The 20815-nt window shown below is 37.6% G+C and overlaps 1 protein-coding gene across 1 annotated transcript; it reads left to right on the top strand.

Annotated features, from left to right (window-relative positions):
• Nucleotides 1-8: 8 nt before the first annotated feature.
• Nucleotides 9-20102, top strand: LOC104304647 (synaptonemal complex protein 1). Its single transcript, XM_054172247.1, has 31 exons — nt 9-119; nt 1137-1224; nt 1379-1425; nt 2407-2571; nt 3311-3378; nt 3531-3604; nt 5177-5235; nt 6265-6334; nt 6910-6983; nt 7813-7921; nt 8781-8875; nt 9012-9196; nt 9735-9802; nt 11200-11261; nt 12334-12438; nt 12565-12668; nt 13114-13231; nt 13463-13533; nt 14166-14247; nt 14724-14786; nt 15090-15152; nt 15821-15883; nt 16258-16374; nt 16988-17098; nt 17314-17406; nt 18330-18404; nt 18648-18707; nt 18852-19031; nt 19274-19417; nt 19787-19873; nt 19956-20102. The coding sequence occupies exons 1-31, from the start codon at nt 9-11 to the stop codon at nt 20097-20099; spliced, it is 2955 nt and encodes a 984-aa protein (XP_054028222.1). The 3' UTR covers nt 20100-20102.
• The last annotated feature ends 713 nt before the right edge of the window (nt 20103-20815 follow it).

The raw sequence follows: 20815 nt of genomic DNA, 5'->3' as shown, positions 1-20815 counted from the left end.
CCGAGGCCATGGAGAAAGAAAAAGCGTTTAAACTGTTCCTGCCGCCGTGCCTGAGCGGTGGGCAGGTGCCTGCAGTCAAACCCCAGACGGACACCCCGGCAGCGGCGGGGCTGCGTCAGGTAAATGGTGCGGCCTCCTGCCTCGCGGGATGTGGCTCTGGAGGCGGCGGGGGAGAGCAGGGAGAGAGGTCCGGGACGGGGAGCGATCCTCCCGGGTAGCCCGGCAAAGGCCCGAGCTGCCGTCCCGGGAGGCACACGCACACGTGTGCGTGGAAGTGTGTGCCCTGCGCTCCTTTTTGTCTGCAAACCGTTAAGATTGATGCTGGGGGAACATCTGAACGTGTCTTTTTAGACTTACACTTTTTTTTTCCCTATCGAAAACGAAGAGAATAATCTCCTCGAGCTCTTGCCGCGCGTTTTAACTGTGCACCGCCGATGATCAAGGTGCTTGACGAGGGTAATTCACAACAGTAAATAGGAAGCACAGCGCTGGGGTCCGCTTCACTGGCTTTGCTTTATCGGTCGCACCGGCTGGAGCGTGCAGTGAAACTGCTGCGCTGCGCCGTGAGTTGTGTGAATGGAACGGGAGAGGTTTTCACGATGACTGCTTATGAAATACGTTTAAATCGCGGTACTCCGCTGGGAAGTGAGTAACGCTATTTACAACACACATTTCTGTGGCTTTTAAAACGCCTGGTGAAAATGAAATTCTTATGCTAAAACATCATCTGATCTGTTTTAGAACTACTCGTGGGAATAAGGCAAAAAATAAATGTCAAGTATTGGACTTGAAAAATAATTTGCTTAATGAGTTCTTTACCGTGAAACTGCAGGCAGGTATGAAATAGTTCATAAGTTGTCATCAATACACTTGGATGTCACTTGGATCACAGTATTGTCTGTAAAGCAAACTACAAAACTCCAACAGTTAGAAAGGTCTCTCTGAAGTAAGAAGCAAGGTAGTTCCAAAGCCATCACCAATACCTTGGGCTTTGAAAATGATAGGTAGTTTATTAATTGAAAATCCTATTTTCACGTTAGCTGGACTTCTTTTTATTTTTTTCCTTATTCCTTCCCCTGGGTTTTATAATCCTTTACAGATTTACCCACAAGAAACGAATTTTTAAATCTTTGCAGGGCTCTAACAAGTGTCCTGATGATGATGATGATAATTTGCCATTTGTACTAATGGGTACACCAAACCATGGTGTAATCACCGATTCAGGTAAGGCTAAAATAAGCATTTACCTTGCATGTGCCTTAAAATTCTTCCTGTTCGTGACATTTTTCATTGCTAGTTTAACAGTATCATTGCTCTAACTGCTAAATACACTTACTCTCTTTAGAAATGCATTCATCAAAATCTCTTCATATTTCAGATGCGATTTCACAGCAAGGAAAACTTTCCTCTGAGGCAGATGAAGAGGTCAGTTAACTGTAAACTGCTTATCTAATTTCTGCTGTTGTCTTTTTTTTCCCAAAGTAGTGCTTAAAGCACTGTTCAGTAGATACATTGGGGAATAACAGATTTTCTGTCTCCTGTTTCAGGCTGAATCGCTTTGTGATTCGCTGAATATGACTGGAGATAAATGGTTAAATATGAAGGTATTTTGATTTATTTATGTTAAAATACATTTTTAAGTGTCTGGGGAGTTGAGAATTTTTAATCAGAATAAAATTCAGACTCTGAAATAACTTTGTGAAACTGGTTCTGAATGGTCTGTTGCAAGGCAGAAGAATCTGAGGCAGAGGATTTGGAAAACTGAAGCAGATTATGCCAATCACCTTGTCTGGTTTTATTTTACCTATAAACCAATGGATTTGGTGGGGGGCTGGCCTCCATATTTGCATTCTTCCAGCATCTTTATTGACGTTTTTCAGCTTCAGTAGAACTATTTTGTTCATTTTGTGTGTGTTCTAGGAGCTCAGGATTGTTTTTTTCCTTCCTGCTTTGTATAGGAGTGGAGTGAAAACACACAGTGGATAGTCTTGGGCAGGACCTCTGAAGCTGCTTTTAGTTAGCTCATCAGTATCAGAGAGAATTATAGGAGGGAAATGCTATAAAGAACCTACCAGAGGGAAGCTTGGCTCCACTGGTAGTTATTGCAAAATCTGCATCAACTTACAGGAGAGTGCTGTTATCCATAGCTTGAAAACTCTTCAGTGATGTCAGTGGGGTATTTTTCACTCATGTTTGTCTCTCTTAATTGTTGTGTAATGTCTACTGATACATACACAGTGCATGCACAAAGGCTTAAACTTTGGTTCCTGATTTTCTATAAGCTTGTGTCCACCATTTGTGGAAACAAATTCACACTTGTGATATTTCTAAGAGAGAAATATGTATCCAAGCAGTTATTAATTAAATATCATTTGAGGTGAAATTGTGGAACCTTTTTTTCAATAGAATATAGAAACAGTGAATGACTTGTATTCAAAACTCTACAAAGAGGCTGAGAAGATCAAGTGGTGGAAACTAAGTGTAGAATCAGAATTAAAGCAGAAAGAAAGGAAGCTGCAAGCAAATAGAAAGACTATCGAAGAGCAGTCTAAAGCCATCCAAGAATTGCAGGCCAGTATCCAACAATGCACACTAAATATGTAAAATAAAGAGAAAGTTCTTCCTCACTTAGTATTCATACGATTAAATATGAAGGAATGTTGCAGAGTTGAAGGCCAACATGATGACTGCAAAGAAGTCATTTAGTTAGACACTAGTGACCTGTGCCTACTGTTTCTGAAGGAAAATGAAACATTTTGGTTGTTAAATATGTTTTTAACAACACAAATTGGATGTTTGTGTTATTTGCACAGGTGTCATATTGTGGTGGGTATTCATTTCATTCCCCCTGAGATGTAAAATGTGAGCATGCACATTTGTGTTCAGCACATGCAGGAAGCAGTGCACTGTGCTTTCTTCCTGTTTCTTTTCACTGATAGACAGCTTTGACCCAGAAATACAGATCTTAAACAATGTGTTGGGGTTTTTTTGTGGTTTGCTTGCACTGTCTTGGGTAACCTCAGACATCTTTCATGGTTTGACTTTTGACTTGAGAAAATGGTGATTCTGAGAAGGGCTAAACACCTACAGCTATGAATTATAGAGCTGTAAGTGTTGGTTGCCAGTAAAGTACTGTTTATACCTTTCATGCAAACAGCAAGAAGAGATGGCTGAGTGTGTAGTATCAGATAAAATGTATTTTTTTGTGTGTCTGCAGAAAATGATCGTGTCATATTTGATAAACGAGAGTGTTTTTCTAATGCATTTTTCAATAACAATGTGGGTTTGCCTTTGTTCCCCACGAAATCAGCTTGAAAACCAAAAACTAAGTCTCAGACTGGAAGATGAGATAGGTGAAAAGAAAGATCTCTTAAAAGAGTAAGTAACACAGTAAAATAAATTGTCGTAAGAATCATTAGTTTTTGTTTAATTGTAAAGGTGATCAGGATATTTACATTGTTACTACTTAGGTATACAAAGTACCACTCATTGCTGTGATCTTTTATTGTGGTTTTTCCCCCACCTTCTAGACACAGCGCTTCCAGGCATCTGTGTGATCTGCTCAAGGAAACCTGTACACAGTTCACAGAGAAGTCCACCAAATGTAAATGCTATTTACACTTTGCTTTCTGAAAGTAAATGTACTTAACATCTTTCTCTGAATTCACGAAGGAAAAAAGCTGCCTTGATGTTCAAATTGAGATGTACTGAGATGTACTTCGTGTGGTTCTGCATCAGCACAAAAGCAGAAGTGATGCTGTAGATGTCACACAAGTATGTTTTATAATATTGACTGTAGAAAACCTCTGGATTTAGCGTGATGTTCGCTAAAAGTTCACAAGCCCAGGAGCTATTTAGGTATCTAAGCACTGATACAGGTTGAAGGCAGCATAAGCTACCTTGATTAGCCACTAGCAGCCACTCCAGAGAAGTGCAGGTCTCCTCAAGTCTTATCTGTCCCATCCAGATGCCTTGAATATAGAATAGAATAAACCAGGTTGGAAGAGACCTTCAAGATCATCACATCCAACCTATCATCCAACACCACCTAATCAATTCAACCATGCAACCAAGCACCCTGTCTCCTCCTGAGCACCTCCAATGGTGGTGACTCCACCACCTCCCCGGGCAGCCTGTTCCAATGGGCAATCACTTTCTATGTGTAGAACTTCCTCCTAACCTCCAGCCTAAACCTCCCCTGGTGCAGCTTGAGACTGTGTCCTCTTGTTCTGGTGCTGGGTGCCTGGGAGAAGAGACCAACCTCTGCCTGTCCACAACCTCTCTTAAGGTAGTTGTAGAGAGCAATAAGGTCACCCCTGAGTCTCCTCTTCTCCACGCTAAGCAACCCCAGTTCCCTCAGCCTCTCCTCATAGGGCTTGTGTTCCAAACCCCTCACCAACTTTGTTGCCCTTCTCTGGACACATTCCAGCAAGTCAGCCTGTCCAAGCCATGGGCTGATAGCTTGGCCAGGAGTTTGCTGTGGGGGACAGTGTCAAAGGCTTTGCTGAAGTACAGGTAGACTACATCCACAGGCCTCCCCACATCCACCAGGCGGGTCACCTGATTGTAGAAGGATTAGTCATGTTGGTCAGGCAGGACTTGCCCTTCCTGAATCCATACTGGCTGGGCCTGATCCCTTGGCCATCCTGTAAGTGCTGTGTGATTGCACTTGAGATGACCTGTTCCATAATCTTGCCTGGCACTGAGCTCAGGCTGACAGGCCTGGAATTCCCTGGCTCATCCAACTGGCCCTTCTTGTGCATGGGGCCATGGTAGTGTTTAGGCAGTAGATGCTACTGGAGTTACCTTTTCCAGCTGGTTTGAGCAAATTGCTGGAGTCGGTGTTGCCCTGTTTAAAATATAGTCACAGATTTGTGGGGGAAAAAGGTCCAAACCAAAGGCACTGAGTAACAAATGTTCTTCTAAGCCAGAACAGCTGGACTAATTCCCAAAAATGACATTCTTGAGGTTTTAAAAGACATTCTTGACTTGGGATTTTTTTCCTATATGAAATTCAGAATTCTTGTTATAATCTTTCAATTTTACTGACTCGATCCTGGATAATTCAGAAGTGTCAGTTTCTTTTTACCTTTCCATGTGCTGGTAAGCATAATGGCTTGGACAGCTTACATTGTTTTTCAAGAGGAAAACATTATGGCACATTCTTCCTTGACAGATGAGCATGAAAGGGATGAAACAAAACGACTCTATGCAGAACTTAATAACAAGGTTGAGGTAAGTGATGGAGCTGGTGAAAAGCCTCAGAGTTACATGCATATGTTGGCATTTGTGCAAAGAACAGTCTCTGATAAAATGGTTAGTGCTGTCGTGATGCAGGAATAAGCCTTCTGTTCCTTTTCAAGAATCATTTTTGTATTGTATAGAGAATGTAGATTGGAAAAAATGCAACGGTGTTTGGGATGTAGATCCATATGATCTGTGTGATATGTGTGATCTGCTAGTGTTCGTGACTACTATAACTTTTTTCCTTGTGTGCTCTTATTTTACCTATTTGGTGATGACCCCAAATGACCCCAGTTGGGGACGCACCCTTTGGAGAACATCTGGAAAGCTTCCCCTGCTAAAGCAGGGTCACGTTTAGCAGGTTACGCAGGGCTGTGTTCAGTCAGGTTTTGGGTATATTAGGGTTATTCATATTGAATGCAAAGTGCAATATAAAATAAAGAGAAAAAATTAATTTTAGTTTTGAGTGTAACATTCCTTCTAGAAATGGGTGATTTTGTGTGAAATAAGTAGCATGAGCTGTGAATATTCCTTGACTTAAACAGAATTTTTGCCTGTAGGTGTGCAGTCTTGCCAAATAAATTCATTAATCCTATTTTTGTTATTAAATATTCTTGTGTGAAAGATCAGGTCTTGGTATATTTATAACAGAGAAATGTGAGGCATTGTTGTTTAGGAACGATGAACTTGATAAGCAGAGTACATGGTATAATGGTTACATACTGATTGCACATTGTGGCAGCTAACAAAAGCACAGCAGCTCGTCTCTCATGTTAGGGGTCTGCCAACATGGGCCAGTCAAAAGATTTCATCCTTGAAATTGTTTGGATCTTGAGTACAGAAATTCTTGAACTTCCAACTTGGAATATTCTAACCTTGTTAACTCAAAAGATGTGCTCTGAATTCTCCTACAAATATGGATGAGCTTGTGATCCTGTTTGTTTATAAACCATAACCCTAGCTCTTCATTACTGGAAGTACTTCCTATTATATGAACTTTATACTGAATTTTACTTGTAGAGAATGACAAGGGCATTTCAAGAGCTTCGTGTGCAAGCAGAGAATAAGAGATTGGAAATGTCTTTCAAACGTGAGAATTCTGTTTCTTGGTTTCATGCTGCAGGCTTTTATTGCATACAGTTTCATTCCAGAAAAATGAGAAGTATTGGAATGGTGAACAGTTCACATTGTGACAGTCTGGACCTTCTGTTCCTCATGCTGCCTGCTTTAAATGCCAGGGCCCTTTTGTTTTTCCCCCAGGGCAGATTTGGGACTTGATTTTTCCAACAGTCACTCAAAGTCTTATGTTTTGTCTGTGAGGTACACTCCAGAGATTATTACTATTTTTGTTGTTGTTGCAATTGGTTTATTTAAATGTTAGTAGAGTCATGTATAGCTGCAGAAAATGAAATACTTAATTTAGGCTGCCTATACATTTGTCACTTAATATTTTTAATAAGAAATGAATATATGGAATAATGGACTGGTTCTGCAAAAAGCTGAGGCCAAAATAATTTTTGTTCTAAACATGACCTCGGCAATTACTCTTTAGGAAACAAATTGTACAGGTCTCAAATTCTAAGCAATTTTAAATTGGAAATTGCATTTAACTTGAAGTACATTTTAGCTCATATGTTAACTGTGGATCTTGCTGTATCTCAAAAGTAAAAGAAGCAGCAGAAAAAGTGGAGAAGTTTGAAAAAGAATGCAAGCTGGAAATCAGTATGAAAGAGAAGCAGGTAAACGAGATCTTGCTGCTTCTTTAATGTTTTGAAAGTGCTTGGTTGGTTGTGACATACTTGGATTTTGGTCGTGACATACTTGGAATCCTGACCTTTGGTTGGTGTTATTTGTTCTCCTGTGTCATTAGGTTGCTGTATCATATGAAGTGTCTTAGTGACAGGATTAAAAATCATGTAAACACTGAATACTTTGTTCTTTTTGCATACATTTACTTTTGTAAAGTGGTTTGTGCAGAACCACACAAATAGCAGAGCACTCATTATGCCTCCTAGTGAAGAAAAATATAGTCCATATCTGGGAAAAAGGTTTATAATGTACATCAGGCCACCTGCTGGTAGAGAGTTTAGGAATCTGAGAATTTTTTTGTAGTGGTGATGAGATACCCATAATAGAAGAATGATTAAGTTGAAGAAATTAATTGTGAGAAGAGTTTTTAGTTCGTAAAGCAGGACTCTCAGAGGCTGTGTCTTGTCTGTACATGGCAAGGTCAACAGTTGGAGGATGTGCTGGGAATGAATGTGATGCCGTAAAGGGGCAAGGAATATTTCCAGCACATCCATAAAAAGGAGCAAAAAAAAAACCCCACCTGGAGCTTCATTTGATTCAGATTGTGCTAACTTTAATGATATTCCTTTCATCTCTTGGAATTCATTTTGGTTTTGAACTGAAAAGTTTCTTGTGACATCATTAATATTTGGCTAAAACCAACCACCTTATTTCACTTGAATGACAGCAGTTTCTATGCTAATCATACATGGTACACAAACGTAACAGACCCTGTCCTTTTTCCTGGACTTCATTATAATACTGTTTTAATTTTGTTAGATTTCAGTTCTTACTGTTCAGAGTGATGAAAAAGATCATATAATAAGAGATGTCAAGACTCAGCTGCAGGAATCAAAAAATAAGATTGCTGATTTAGTAGAAGAAAAAAGTAAGAGTTCTCTGTGTTATATTAAAATGTAATTGTGGAAGTATAGGAAACAGGATGGTTATCATTTTAACCTGTTACTAGGCAGCAGGAGAATTTTGAGGCCTTGCAGGCCAAATTTTATTTGGCAGAGAAGCTGCTGATATGGGGTCAAGATTAGTAGCATAATCTCCCTACACATGAAACCTAGGTCCTTATTTCATAACAAAGGCTTTCTCTTCAGGCTCAGGTTACACCCTGTTTTTGTTTAAACATGGCAGCTTCATTAGGAGGGATTTTTCTTTTCAATAAACTCTAGTGTGAACATGCTCTATTACTGTAAAGGTATTATTTCTTTCCTGTAACAGAAGTAAATTTTATCAGGACCCTACCCCTGTTCTCAACAGTTTTCAGTTCTTTTGAACTTGTATCGTAAACATGGCACAATAATAGATAAATGTGTGTTTTCTGGTTAATGGATTGATGTGTTTCAAATTATGTTACTGAAGGGTCTTTAGAGTCTTAATATTTTTTCAGCTGTCCAAAATCACTATCCTTGTTCTGTTACTCAGCAAGGGATGTTTTGACATCTTTGCTAAATAACGCCCCCCCAAAAAAGCTTATTTGCAAACAGGCAAATGATTGATGGTATTCAGAAGCATAGCTGTTTTGGAAGGGCTCTTTTTCAAGGGTGAGTCAAGTAGTGAAAGCTCTTGAAAACTATAGTGGGAAAAGACATTGCTTGAGTTCTGCAAAATCACCATCAGGTGCATTATGTAACTCGGCTAAGTTGAAGGAGTGTCTGTCTCTGTAAAATGAAAATGCAAGCATTCTTTAACAAATATTATGTTTTTTTAATAAAAGCATGTCTCTTTTTGCTTAGGACATGAAGGAGAAATGTTAAAGGAATCCCAGATAAGTCAAGAACTCTTGAGGGAAGAACTGGAAGAAGCCAAAATTTCATTGCAAAAAAAAGAGGTACATCTGGCTTACAGTTTTCCAGCATAAATAGATTAGATGAGTAGTTGCATAAATGATTACTGATACTTTAAATGTGAAATAATTGTAGCTGTTTATGGAAAAACCATGTTTAGAAATCATATCATTTTTGAAGGTTACTCAAAAGAGCTTAGAAACCCAATTGCAGTCTGCAATGCAAGCATTAATTCAGGTCACCGGAGAAAAAGAAGCACAGGTGGAAGAATGTGAACAAACTAAGGCTATGCATGCATCCATGATAAAGGAGTTTGAGACTTCCATTTCCAAGTTGAAAAGCTTGCTGCAGGAAGAGCAAAATAGGTACATGTCACAGTTTAAATGTAAAGAATGATCTTACAGGTAAGATACTCATGGCCCACGGCAGGGGGGTTGGAACTAGATGATCCTTGTAGTCCCCTCCAACCCTGACTGATACTATGATACCGTATCACTGAGAATAAAACATCATCTGGGAACAAAACATTAATCTCGTATCTGGGCTGGTATAATTACTTGTTTGGTTTTTTTTTAATCTCTAATAACTTTTTAAAACAGTCCTTCCCCTGTCTGGTTATTCAAATTGCTAGCACTGGAAGGTGGCTACGACATTGTGTTTTTCATGATTTTGCATTAACAACCCACTAGATTTATGTATGCAGCATTTGTTTACTTTTATGTCTGCTGTTCCAAAGCTGTAAAGGTGAAAATGCATGATATATGTTGGAGGCAGCTGTATCATCTGCCCGTTAAAAGGCAAATGTTGTTAAAATGCTGCTGGTTAGGATTTTGTCTTGCTGTCCTTTGTCGCAAATGCAATGCTTTGTACTATGCTTCTTTTTTTTAATTACCCTTTTCTGAGATTGAAGAAATCTGAAGATGAGGCAGAGCTACTTGCCACAGAGCTCAGAAATAAGTCTGCTGAACTGGGTAAGATTTGTAGAAAGAAAGAAAATGAGCTAACTATTAAACATATTTTCTGCTATTTCCTGAGAATGGATTGTCCCAATGGCTCAGAGGAATGATTTTACAGCACTCTGTAACTGTCAGGAGTGCTTACAATCATTTTCACTCCTCTGACTCCCTTTTCTCTGGGAGTCATTGTAGCTGGCAACAATTGCATGACTTTGCTGTACAGACTGTACATGCATGGGTCCTCCTGCAAGTCATTTTAATTTCTCTGCTGTCTTTCAGTTAGGACTGATAGCACCGCAGACCTGAGCAGTAGATTCCAGGAATGACTTCTGTGTCTTGTAGCAGAGACAGAACGCTTGCATTAAGATTTTTCTGCAGACCGCTCTCCCCATGCTGGATGTAGAATCACACTGATAGTGGTTAGATTTAAATATTGGTTTGGTAGCCTGTGATGTCTAGATAGACACTAGCCCCCCAAGTAAGAATCTGTCTTGAGCACTGTTTTCCCAGTGTGCTGCATGTGTCTCTAATCCTAATACAGTAGATGAGAAACAGGTCATTTGGTGTCACAGTCCTGTATCACCAAGGTTGGAAGAGACCTCAAAGATCATTAAGTCCAACCTGTCACCACAGACCTCATGACTAAACCATGGCACCAAGTGCCACGTCCAATCCCCTCTTGAACACCTCCAGGGATGGGGACTCCACCACCTCCCTGGGCAGCCCATTCCAATGGCTAACAACTCTCTCAGTGAAGAACTTTCCTCACCTCCAGCCTAAACTTCCCCTGGCACAGCTTGAGACTGTGTCCTCTTGTTCTGGTGCTGGTTGCTTGACAGAAGAGACCAACTCCCTCCTGGCTAAAACCTCCCTTCAGGTAGTTGTAGGGAGCAATGAGGTCCTTGTAAGTATCAAGGACATCTAGAGAAAAGTGTTCAAAAATCAACTGCTAATGGTTGTCTGGAGCAAAGGGAGATGTGACCTGTGAGAATTTCAGAGCAAATAAGAGGTTGGTGTGCAGTCCTTGCAAAAAGCACCAGAAATGGGCACGTGCAAATAGAAAACACTTGGAAGTTACCAGTGAGTGGTTCCCTTTTTCAGCATCTCCATGTGAATATCTTGAGCAGGACAGGTTTTTCCTAGAAATCTGCAGATGCTTCAATACTTGGAAATTACTCGATCCATGATTGTGGAAAACAGACTGAATTTTAGTTTCTCTCCAGATACATATTTGCTAATGCCTTTCTGAATAATTTAGCTGTACAGGAAGTCATCATTTGTCTTTACAATTTCTGAACTTAATCCAATGAGTTTTGAAAACTGGGCACTGCAAAGGAGTAAAAGCTTTATACTGCCTGCTAACTATGTAAACTTCTTTCTGTTCAATTCATTTTGCATTGCATGTGCTGTAGAAGAGATGACTCAACTAAAATGTGACAAAGAAATGCAACTTGAAGAGCTGTCAGAAACAGCGGTAAATATTTTTATTCTTATGGCATTTGCTTTTCATAGGAAGACTCTCTTGCTTTACAAGTATCTTAAATGCCTTATATAAGCACAGTCTAATCTGTCTTAATGATGTTCATAAACTCTTTGACCTGGCTTTTAGATATCAAGGACTTGATTCTTTCTACTGTTTTTCTCGTTTCGTTCAGCTTTTGGTTTTCCTTGTCCAGATTTCTTTCACACCTATTCAAATACCACTTCTCTGGACATAAGGATTTTCCATTTTTAGTTATGCCAACTTTCCTCTTTATGAACCTTTTGGAAAAACAGGGTGGTTGGGTTTTTTGTTGGCTTTTTTTTTTTTTTTTTTTTTTGTGATGAAAACTAGCTCAAACTCTCTTGGCATTTAATGCTGAGGCATTAACTAATCTTCAATAGTAAAGACAATTCCTCGAGGGGCTAGCTTTCTTCATGAAGCTCTAAAAATGAAGGCTCATTTTGGTGTTCAAAGCTTCTGACACCACCCAGAAAGGCAAGGAAATTTGTGGAAAGGTTATCTGTGACAGAATGGAGAGACTAACAAGTAGTACCAAAGGTTTCATAGGTATTGCTCCACTGATCTGTTGGGATTATTTTGCTGTTTGTGGGTGTTATGGTGAGGTGTCCTCCCATCCTGCAGTGTTCAGTATCTAGAAAGCATTGTGTACTGTGATGATACCTGCCCCTTTTTAGAGAAAATATTGAAGAGCCTGGAGAAAAGTCTTTCAAGTCACAACACCCAGTTCCATCTCTTCCCATTATACTGGGTGCTCTTTGCTTACTTACAGGGAAGTTCCCTGAGGCAGTTAGCTCTGATATTTGTGAACCTTGCCTAACTGTGACATAGGCCCATTTTTGTTACAGAAGCCTAAGCTGTATGAAGAATCCTTTTAATGAAAGAGGATTTCAGTTGTGATCTTGTATTTATAAGTCTCACATGAAACTGCATAAGCTAAGATAAGACAAAATGAAACCAGGGTGGCATTGTATCACCTATGTTTGTTCCTTATATAGCGCTCATTGAATTGTCTGAACTGACTTTCACTGATATTCTTAAACAGGGAAAAGTTGAAGGACTTCTTGTGAAGAAGTCAGATCTTGAGGCTACGATAGAAAATTTGCAGGAGAGAGAAAAAGAAATGAGAAAAGTTCTGCAAATCAGAGAGGTCTGAATAAAGAGCGATAGTAACATGCCTTTCTAAATGGTTAAGTTATGCATTAGCACTTGTCTAGAAGAATGTAAGACATCACTGAATGCTCCACTGAATGCACACTTTATTTTTCTTCCGCAGCAAGAAATCCATGACTTGAAAGTACAACTGACTGCTACAGCTGAAAAGGAACAAGATCACTTACATCAGCTTGCAGCGCTAAATACAGACCTTGAAAGAGAGGCGTATGATACTTTTTCAATATGTAGGATTAGTTGAATTTTTTGACGCTACATAATTTTGAACCTGTGCACACTGTCTGACAGCTACTATGTACTTCTGATTTATAAATCAGACTTTCTCTGTTTGTACGTATGTAATTGTGCCATATCTCTGTGACTTGGTTGGTTAACACGAAGAGAAAGTTTGTGAATTCTTTGTTAGCCCTGCTTTGAGCTGGATATTGAACTACAACATATTCAGCAACCATTATATTTGTATAGCAGTTGACTCTCCTTTTTCTTCTGTAGTCTTTTTGCACGCTGTAATTTTGATGCAAAGCTTAAATTTATAGATGCAGACCTGGACTTTTTTCAGTGTGAAGTAACATTTTGTATCACATAAATTTAACTGAAAAGGAACTTACAGAATACATGTCCTTAATTATTTTGACTATATGTTTTAAAATAGGTTAAAAAATGAAGAATTAACAGTGCATATCAGTCGGCTTTTATTAGAAAAGGAACAAATAGCACAAGAGAAAAGTGGTATGGCTACAGAACTCAAGAAACTGCAAGAAAGCAATGAGGCAAGTTGTCAACATAGCTGTTTTTAAAGGGCAACATTCAATTTGACATAAAAATCCTTCAGTAAGCTGCAACATGGCATGGTTCTGTGGAGCAGCTGAACTATTTTATGTGTTTAAAACAAAAAGAAAGTGCATGAATAAGGCACACCCAGAAAATGCTTAGGAAGTCTTTAAAACTTTAGCATGTCGATTTGAATTGTATGCATTTTACTTCCATGGGTCTTTATTTAGGATAATAGAAAAAAAGAAGAAAACGCCAAACAGTTAGTTGAAAATCTGGAAGAAGCAAATGGCCAGCTAAGGCAAGTAAACACAAATATTTATGTACAGTATTATTGAAGGAAGCAAATTAGATTTCTGCACAGTTAAGTCTAAATATGTTCATTTGCTGCTGTGATTTTTGGGTTACACAGCTAACCAGAAACTCGTTAACATTGTTCTTGGCCATGTAGAAGTTTCTACAAATGAGTGATGGTTGCTACGTGGTTTCTGATTGCTACTGGTTTTGCCCAAGCTTCATATTACATCCAGAGAAATTACCTTGTTCTGCATTACCATCTTAGGTGTGAAGGAAATGAGAAGTTAGGGATTAAATGTGAAAATGTGAAATTGGTTAAATGTTGCTCTGTGAAGTCTCTGCACCACCATCCCAACTGGCAGCCTTCCATGTTTCATAGGTGCATTATATTACAGATTACAATATCTTTATTCAGATAAGGGAAGATTTTTCAATACTTACAATGATCTCTGCAGGTCAGACATGAACACACCAGTCACTTCACATCATTTTAGGAACATCTTCATTGAACAGCTTGTGCAGTTCTCACCAATATTGGCAGCTTTTTGAAGAAAATTAAGCATAGGTTTATTTAGCAGTAGTGAAGTTAAAGTTGCTAAGTAAAAATTTACTAATGCTTGTTAATTTTGCATTTAGAAATGAACTGGAATCTTTGAAGGAGAAGATGGCAAAGAAAAGTGAAGAAACTAAAAGTAAACTGGATGAAAGAGAAAAAAATGTATGCCATCATTGTCTGCTTTGTCATGAAAATTTCTAATATAACCTGTTTGACAAAACCTAATGGAAACTTACTTTCCTGCAAAACTGTATGTAGGGATGTAATCTGCAACAGAGGCCTTTCAGTGATGCTACCAATTGAGTCAGCATGTCTACACATGCTGAGCCCTCTTATTTTAGAAGACAAGGACTTTCATTGGGATGTTTTTAAATGGAGGCATGAAGAGTCCAGACTTGTTAGATTTCAAGTAAACAGATATCCCTTTTATTTATTGGTTTTTTTTTTAGTTTGTTACCCATTTAGTGATAGATAGGGGATGAATTGGCCTGGATTAGCTTTCAATAAGAGCTTTAGTTTAAATATGTTCAAATATTTTTACTTTCTTCTGTACTTTCAAAACACACCTGTTTCACTGACATTGTCTTGGATTTCAAACTTTTATTGTAAAAGTCAGAGACTTAGAATTATCATTCCAGGCAAAGAATATTGAAAATGAGATTTTAAGAAAGGAAAAGCAGTTGAAGATTCTAGAAAACAGGGTATGAAAATTCCTTTTTTTCCCATGGACTGTAGAGATCTCTTATTTTTTAAATTGCAAAGTTAGTTTTTGATTCTTCTTCTAAACACTATGACCAGTGGGGAACTGGTTCACTGCTGTTAGTGTGGGTGATACCGCAAAACTCTTGCAGTACTTTATGGTTAAAACTCTGATTTATGTAACCCATTAGCATAAGTCCCATTGAAATGAATCAGACTTGTTCAAATGTTTTTTTAAGAGCATTAAGTCAATGACACTGAGTCATTTTTTAGGAGTTTATTAATGTTCGAAATATTTCTTTCAGTCCAATAACTTAAAGAAACAGGTGGAAAGTAAAACCAAATGCATTGAAGAGTTGCAACAGGAGGTTTGTACAGTTTTTTAAAATCACAAATACATAAACCATGGTATTCTGGGGTAAGTTGCTTCAACAGCTATTTTATGCTGTACAGATTACCTAAGTAATATATGACATTTCCTTTCTTATCCTAACTGAGGAAACTAAGGAGTCACCTTTGGAGTTGCTTAATTTCTAACTTATCCTTACTTGGGAAAAATGCAATTACAGAAATAATATCTTCAATAAACTTTTACTATTTTCATTTAGTACATGCCGTCATGGATAGTCTTGAGATAATGACCTATCTCAGGTGCCAGGAGTGGAGGAGAATTGTGCATTAGGACATATTGTTAATAACTGTACTGTAAAAATATCTAACTTGTATTTTGTGTCAAAACATCTGCACTTTGTCAGCAACATCTTAGTTTTTCTTCCCATTCTGCCTCCTCTTTCATTATTCTCTGCTGTTGCTCATGAGGAGTCTTTCATAAAGTTGTGAAGTAATGCTATTAAAGTCAGTCGTTGAGCCCTCTTTTGTTTGGAGACATGATCTTGAACCTGAACTGCACAACAGAGAGAGTAACTTGCTTGCTGAAAGCTGGAGTTTTGAAGATTCTGACCTACTCAATGCAGTTAAATCATTACATAATTCTATTAACTAAAAGTAAAATGTTTGGCTTCCTTTATTTCAACAGAATAAGGGGTTGAAAAAGAAAATTACTGCAGAAAGCAAGAAAGCAAGTGTTTATGAAGGGAAAGTAGGTTTGATTAACTTTATGTACAAGATGAGGGTAAAGCACAAAGACAGAATCCAGTTTTAAGTCCCAGGGTGGCGAGGACAGGGCAGCTGCTTCTTGGTGGCAAGTGACAGGACTAGAGGAAATTGTTTCAACCTGCACAAGGGGCGGTTCAGGTTGGATGCTAGGAAATACTTCTCAGAGAGGGTTATCAAATTTGCTTCAGGCCGAAGTTTAACTTTCTGAATCAAGCTGAACTTTAAATATGAAATAGTTCAGTTATATATCTGGAGTGTAGCAGAGTGATTCTGCTCAAAAAGAAGAGTTTAAAAAACTAAATCATTGGCATATTTATTCCTGAACAAATAACATCTACAATTCTGCATTCTCCAAAGGTGAATAAATTACAGCTAGAGATGGAAAATATGAGCAAGCAACATAAAGAAACAGTTGACACCTATCTTAAAGACATTGAAACAAAAAAAGAAAATGAAAATAAACTTCTGGAAGAGGTGAGTGTTGTCAATTTTTCCTGCAGCTTTTAATTTTGGTTTTTTTCATCTGTTATTTTTATGAAGCTGCATTGGCCAGAGTTCTTGCTCTTCCATAGTAGCCTTAAATGTAACTTCTTGTGTGTGCATGTGAGCAAAGCTTCAGTATGCTGAATTCTTAGGTTTAATTATTTGTATATGTCCTTAAGAACCCAGTTAATATGTTGGTTTTTTTTGGTCAAGATATTAGTCACAGAAATTCAACTCTTGGTATAAACACAGTGTAAGTAAATTAGACTATAGTTTTTTTCCACATCTGTATTTTTGTGCCCATACCTTTTAAATTACAGCATCAAAAAATGTTAGGGCACAGTGGTTGAAATGGCCTTGTGGTTTGAAATAACATTTCTCTGCTATGGAAGAATGGATCTACTCTTAATCTAGGCTTATTTGCCTATTTTAACAACATGCATAAAAGATGTAGGATTCAAAAGCATCTTAAAAGAAAGGAAAGACTACACTAGATGAGATTATATACATTGGAACCCCAGGGTTAAAAAGAAAGGAAACTAAAATTTTTTTTTTTTAAGCATTCTTAATTGTTCATGAATTAAACAAAACTTGTTACTGACAGGTAGAAAAGATGAGGCTGCTTGCTGATGAGGCAACAATAGCACAAAGAGAAACTGATCTCCGATGTCAACACAAGATAACCGAAATGCTGGCACTGATGGAAAAACACAAGGTAAGAGATTTTCCTGTTCATAATGTGTGACATCAGATTAAGTAAAAAACTTTCAAACCCAGAGTATTACAAATTACAAAGTGAAACTGCTGAATAAAGTTTCTGCTAAAGCATCAATGTTTGTTGGTGATGCATCCTGAATCTTAAGAAAAGCCCTATTTGAAAATATGAGTAGGTAGATGGTTTGAGTTTGATTCTTGTTTTGTTTAAAACAGCATGAATATGATAAAATGGTTGAAGAACAAGATGCAGAGCTAAAACTTTATAAAATAAAAGAGCAAGAGCAGTTATCATCAAAAAGATCATTGGTAAGGCACACAATTAAATTGAAGGCTGTTGTTCTTAAAGTGTAATACAAATGTCAGTCTGCTTTCTATTAAACACTTGGGAGAAGTTATGTCTGCTTTAGTGCAACTGAACAGTAAAGATCAACCCACTATTTTCTCCTTACTGTTATTTTCTTATAGCTTTTATGATGTGCATTAAAACCCCAAGATGTTTCTAAAAATAAATTAGAGCATCTGTGCTGTTCTGTCTTTTCCTGAGTTATGTCATGTTCTAACCCCACTGTCTGAATAACAAACTTTTGTCTGAAATAGTTGGATTCCACCCTCTACCTCCCTGTTCATACAGGTCTTTAAAGTTCTTATCTTGAACAGTTTTGGTCAAGTACCTGGTTCTTGTTAGTACTTCAGCCTTTTTTAGAACAAGCTGAAACAAAAGTTCAAGTCTAGAGTTGCATTACTGTTTTATTGCCCTTTTGTGTTTTGGCTTTTTTTCTCTCCTGTCTGGGAAACTTTGAGGATTGTTCTAAGAACCAACATCCCCTTAAGACTTTCACAAAAGTGTTTCTACTGCATCCACTCCAACTGCAGTATTTGACTGAAAATTCCCTTCATAGAGCTTTTATTCAGTTTGATTTTTTTGAAGTAAAAGGAAATGTGACTCAAAGCCGCATCTGTTTTGTGTTTGTTTTGGTTCTTTTTCATTTGGTAACTGCTTCTTGGACCATCTGTTGTTCTAGAGATTGAATCCTTCTAGAAATGAATTATAGATACCTGTTAGCATGCCAACTTTATGTCTGTTAGCTGTATTGAACAAATGGAATTTTGTTTTGTTTACAATGCTTATTAATTACTGTAAGTAACTTACTAATTACTGTTACTAATTATGGTTTGCTTCTTTCCAGCTTAAGCACAGTTAACCCTATCTGTTATCTAATTGGGTTTAGGAAACTGAGCTTTCACGTTTGAAAAGTCAACTGTCAGCCCTTAAGGAACAAATTAAAGCAGAAATTGAAGAGAAGGTTGGGTTTTTTTTGTTTGTTTGGGTTTTTATTAAATGTAGCAGTATGGGTGGCATATTTGGCCTGGTCTCAGGCACTATAATGGTGATAACTGTGAAGTGGTGAAATTTGACTAAACCTGGGCTGTATATTTGTTCAAGTTTTGTAAGATAGTGTGATCATGGACTATGTTCTGTAATTCACCAAGATTCTCAACAACTGGATTCAAATAAAATACTTCCTACCATGTAACTCTTTTTTTAGGAGAAGCTTGCAAAAGTACTTCCCCAAAATATGGTTCCTGAAAGTGAAAAAAAGCACCAGGTATTTTTAACTTAATGATGAATCGATTTTAGAACTTGGTAATATTTATATGTGTGCAATTTAACTGAAGTTTCAGGATAAATTATGTACATTCAAGAAAAGACATTGAAAGACTTTTAATTTAAACCTTTTCTATTATTTTAGAAAATACAGACTTACTTTCCTGAGACTCCTAAACCTCCTTTAGGTCTGGACTCTGAATCTCTTAATGTAAAACGTAAAAAGACCCCAAATGGTACTCGTGTGAAATTCAACATGATGGGAAAGGAAAAAATGCCTCCTTCAGTATCTGAGGAAAATGCCTTGGGGAGTCCTTTATTAGAGGTTTGTAACTCATAATAGTAAATAGTTTTATTTTGTGACTGTATTTCTTCTCTGTTCTTCTTCCACAGCTTCCTGTTCATTCTCTTTGATTGGCAACAAAAAAAGATTTTTTTTTCCCTTTGGGTGTTCCATAGCACCTTCAGTGACCTGAATACTCAGTCTGTAAACTGGGTTATGAATTTGGGTTTGCATAATGTAATTACCACTGGAAATACAATTTTAAATGCCTGTTACTTTCCTAGACATATATTATAAAGACTCCTCCAAGACATCGACTGCAAAGTGAAAGCACAAATCTGCCTTCAGATCAGTGCGCAAGGAAAAAGCAGAAAGTGCTTCTACAGCTGGATGCTCAGTCAGATAGCTCCGACTGCAGTGACCTCCTGGTAAAAAACAGAGCCAGGAGTGTACTTCAACAGTTCTTTATGCGTGTTGCTCTAAGAATGGATAAAAAGCACCTGGGGTTCTGTACCCAACACAGTGTTTATGTATTTTTATTTGATTGGTTCTTTCTGGAATGTATGTAAATGTGCATCATTTAGTAACTAGGTGACAGGGTGCCACGGTACAAAAATATATATTAACTTTCATTAACTTTCAACATTTTATTGAATTGTTGAGGTTTCATAGTCCCAAGTTTCTTTTCTTTCTTTCTTTCTTTTTTTAATTCTCCATAGCCTAATATTTCCAGGGGGAAAGAAGATACATATTTTTAATATAATGTGAGGTAGTAACTTTTTAATTTTTAATTTCAGAGCATACTCTCAGAGGAAGAAACACTTAAAAAATTGTACAAAGATTATCCTCAAGCTTCACAGGTCTATGCCACAACACCAGAAAAGGTACCTTAGCTTTCTTTCATACCAAAACAGCTACATAAATTGGTTATAGAAACTAATGAATGGCTTTGTTTTTTCATCTTAGAAACCACCTGCACCAAGTGTGAAAACTCCAGGCTCTGTACTGAAACTTTCAACCAGGAGAAAACTGCATGAGGCTGGGTGGACTGCAGTTTCTAAAATTGACAGGAAAAGAAAAATTAAAGAAGCTGAAAAACTCTTTGCTTAAAATTTACAAATGACTAGTACGATAGCACCGAACCACAGTATTGTTCTTCTTTCAGAGCCAGTTTATATTGTTACAGTTTTTGTCATACTCAGTATGTTTAATACTACATTCAATTCCTATAGACACATACATTCATAGATACACAACTGCACCCGCCTGCAGAGCAGTTCCTGCATTTCATCTCCTGTGCTGTAGAAAGTCAGGGGAGCCATTAGCCCATTTAAAAATTTTGAAATAAGTGTAACTACGTAGAAAAGGAAAAAAAAAAATCTGGCTTTAGAAATACTTGTTTTAAAGCAATTCAGTTTCATTTTAAATTTACTCTTTATTAATATGTAGTTCCCAAAAGGATTCTGTTTCATGAAGGATGCTGAGGCTGTTAAAATGTATGCACTATTAGCTGATGCCATCTTGCTTTTTCATTCACTGTAAACATTAAGCTGCCTTTTTCAGATTTCAGTAGCTACTATTTCAGTATGTTAAAGCAGTTTTGAAACTTTTAAAATGGAATTTTCAATAGAATTACTTTGGTTTAAAACAACATCACCTCCATAAGGAATAAAGTATGCACACATGTTTTAAGATTGTAAAAACAGTGCTAAGATGTCATTAAAATGTTTATCTGAAACATAAGGTTTGGGACCAAATGTTGTTGCTTTCTGTATTAGAACACAGATAAAAATCACCACACAGCCTTCCTAAAGACTAACAGCCTC

The sequence above is a fragment of the Dryobates pubescens genome, chromosome 23, assembly GCF_014839835.1.
Source record: "Dryobates pubescens isolate bDryPub1 chromosome 23, bDryPub1.pri, whole genome shotgun sequence".
Taxonomy (NCBI): domain Eukaryota; kingdom Metazoa; phylum Chordata; class Aves; order Piciformes; family Picidae; genus Dryobates; species Dryobates pubescens.
Note: the sequence above shows the minus strand (reverse complement) of the source record. Positions and strands in the feature narration are given on the sequence as shown.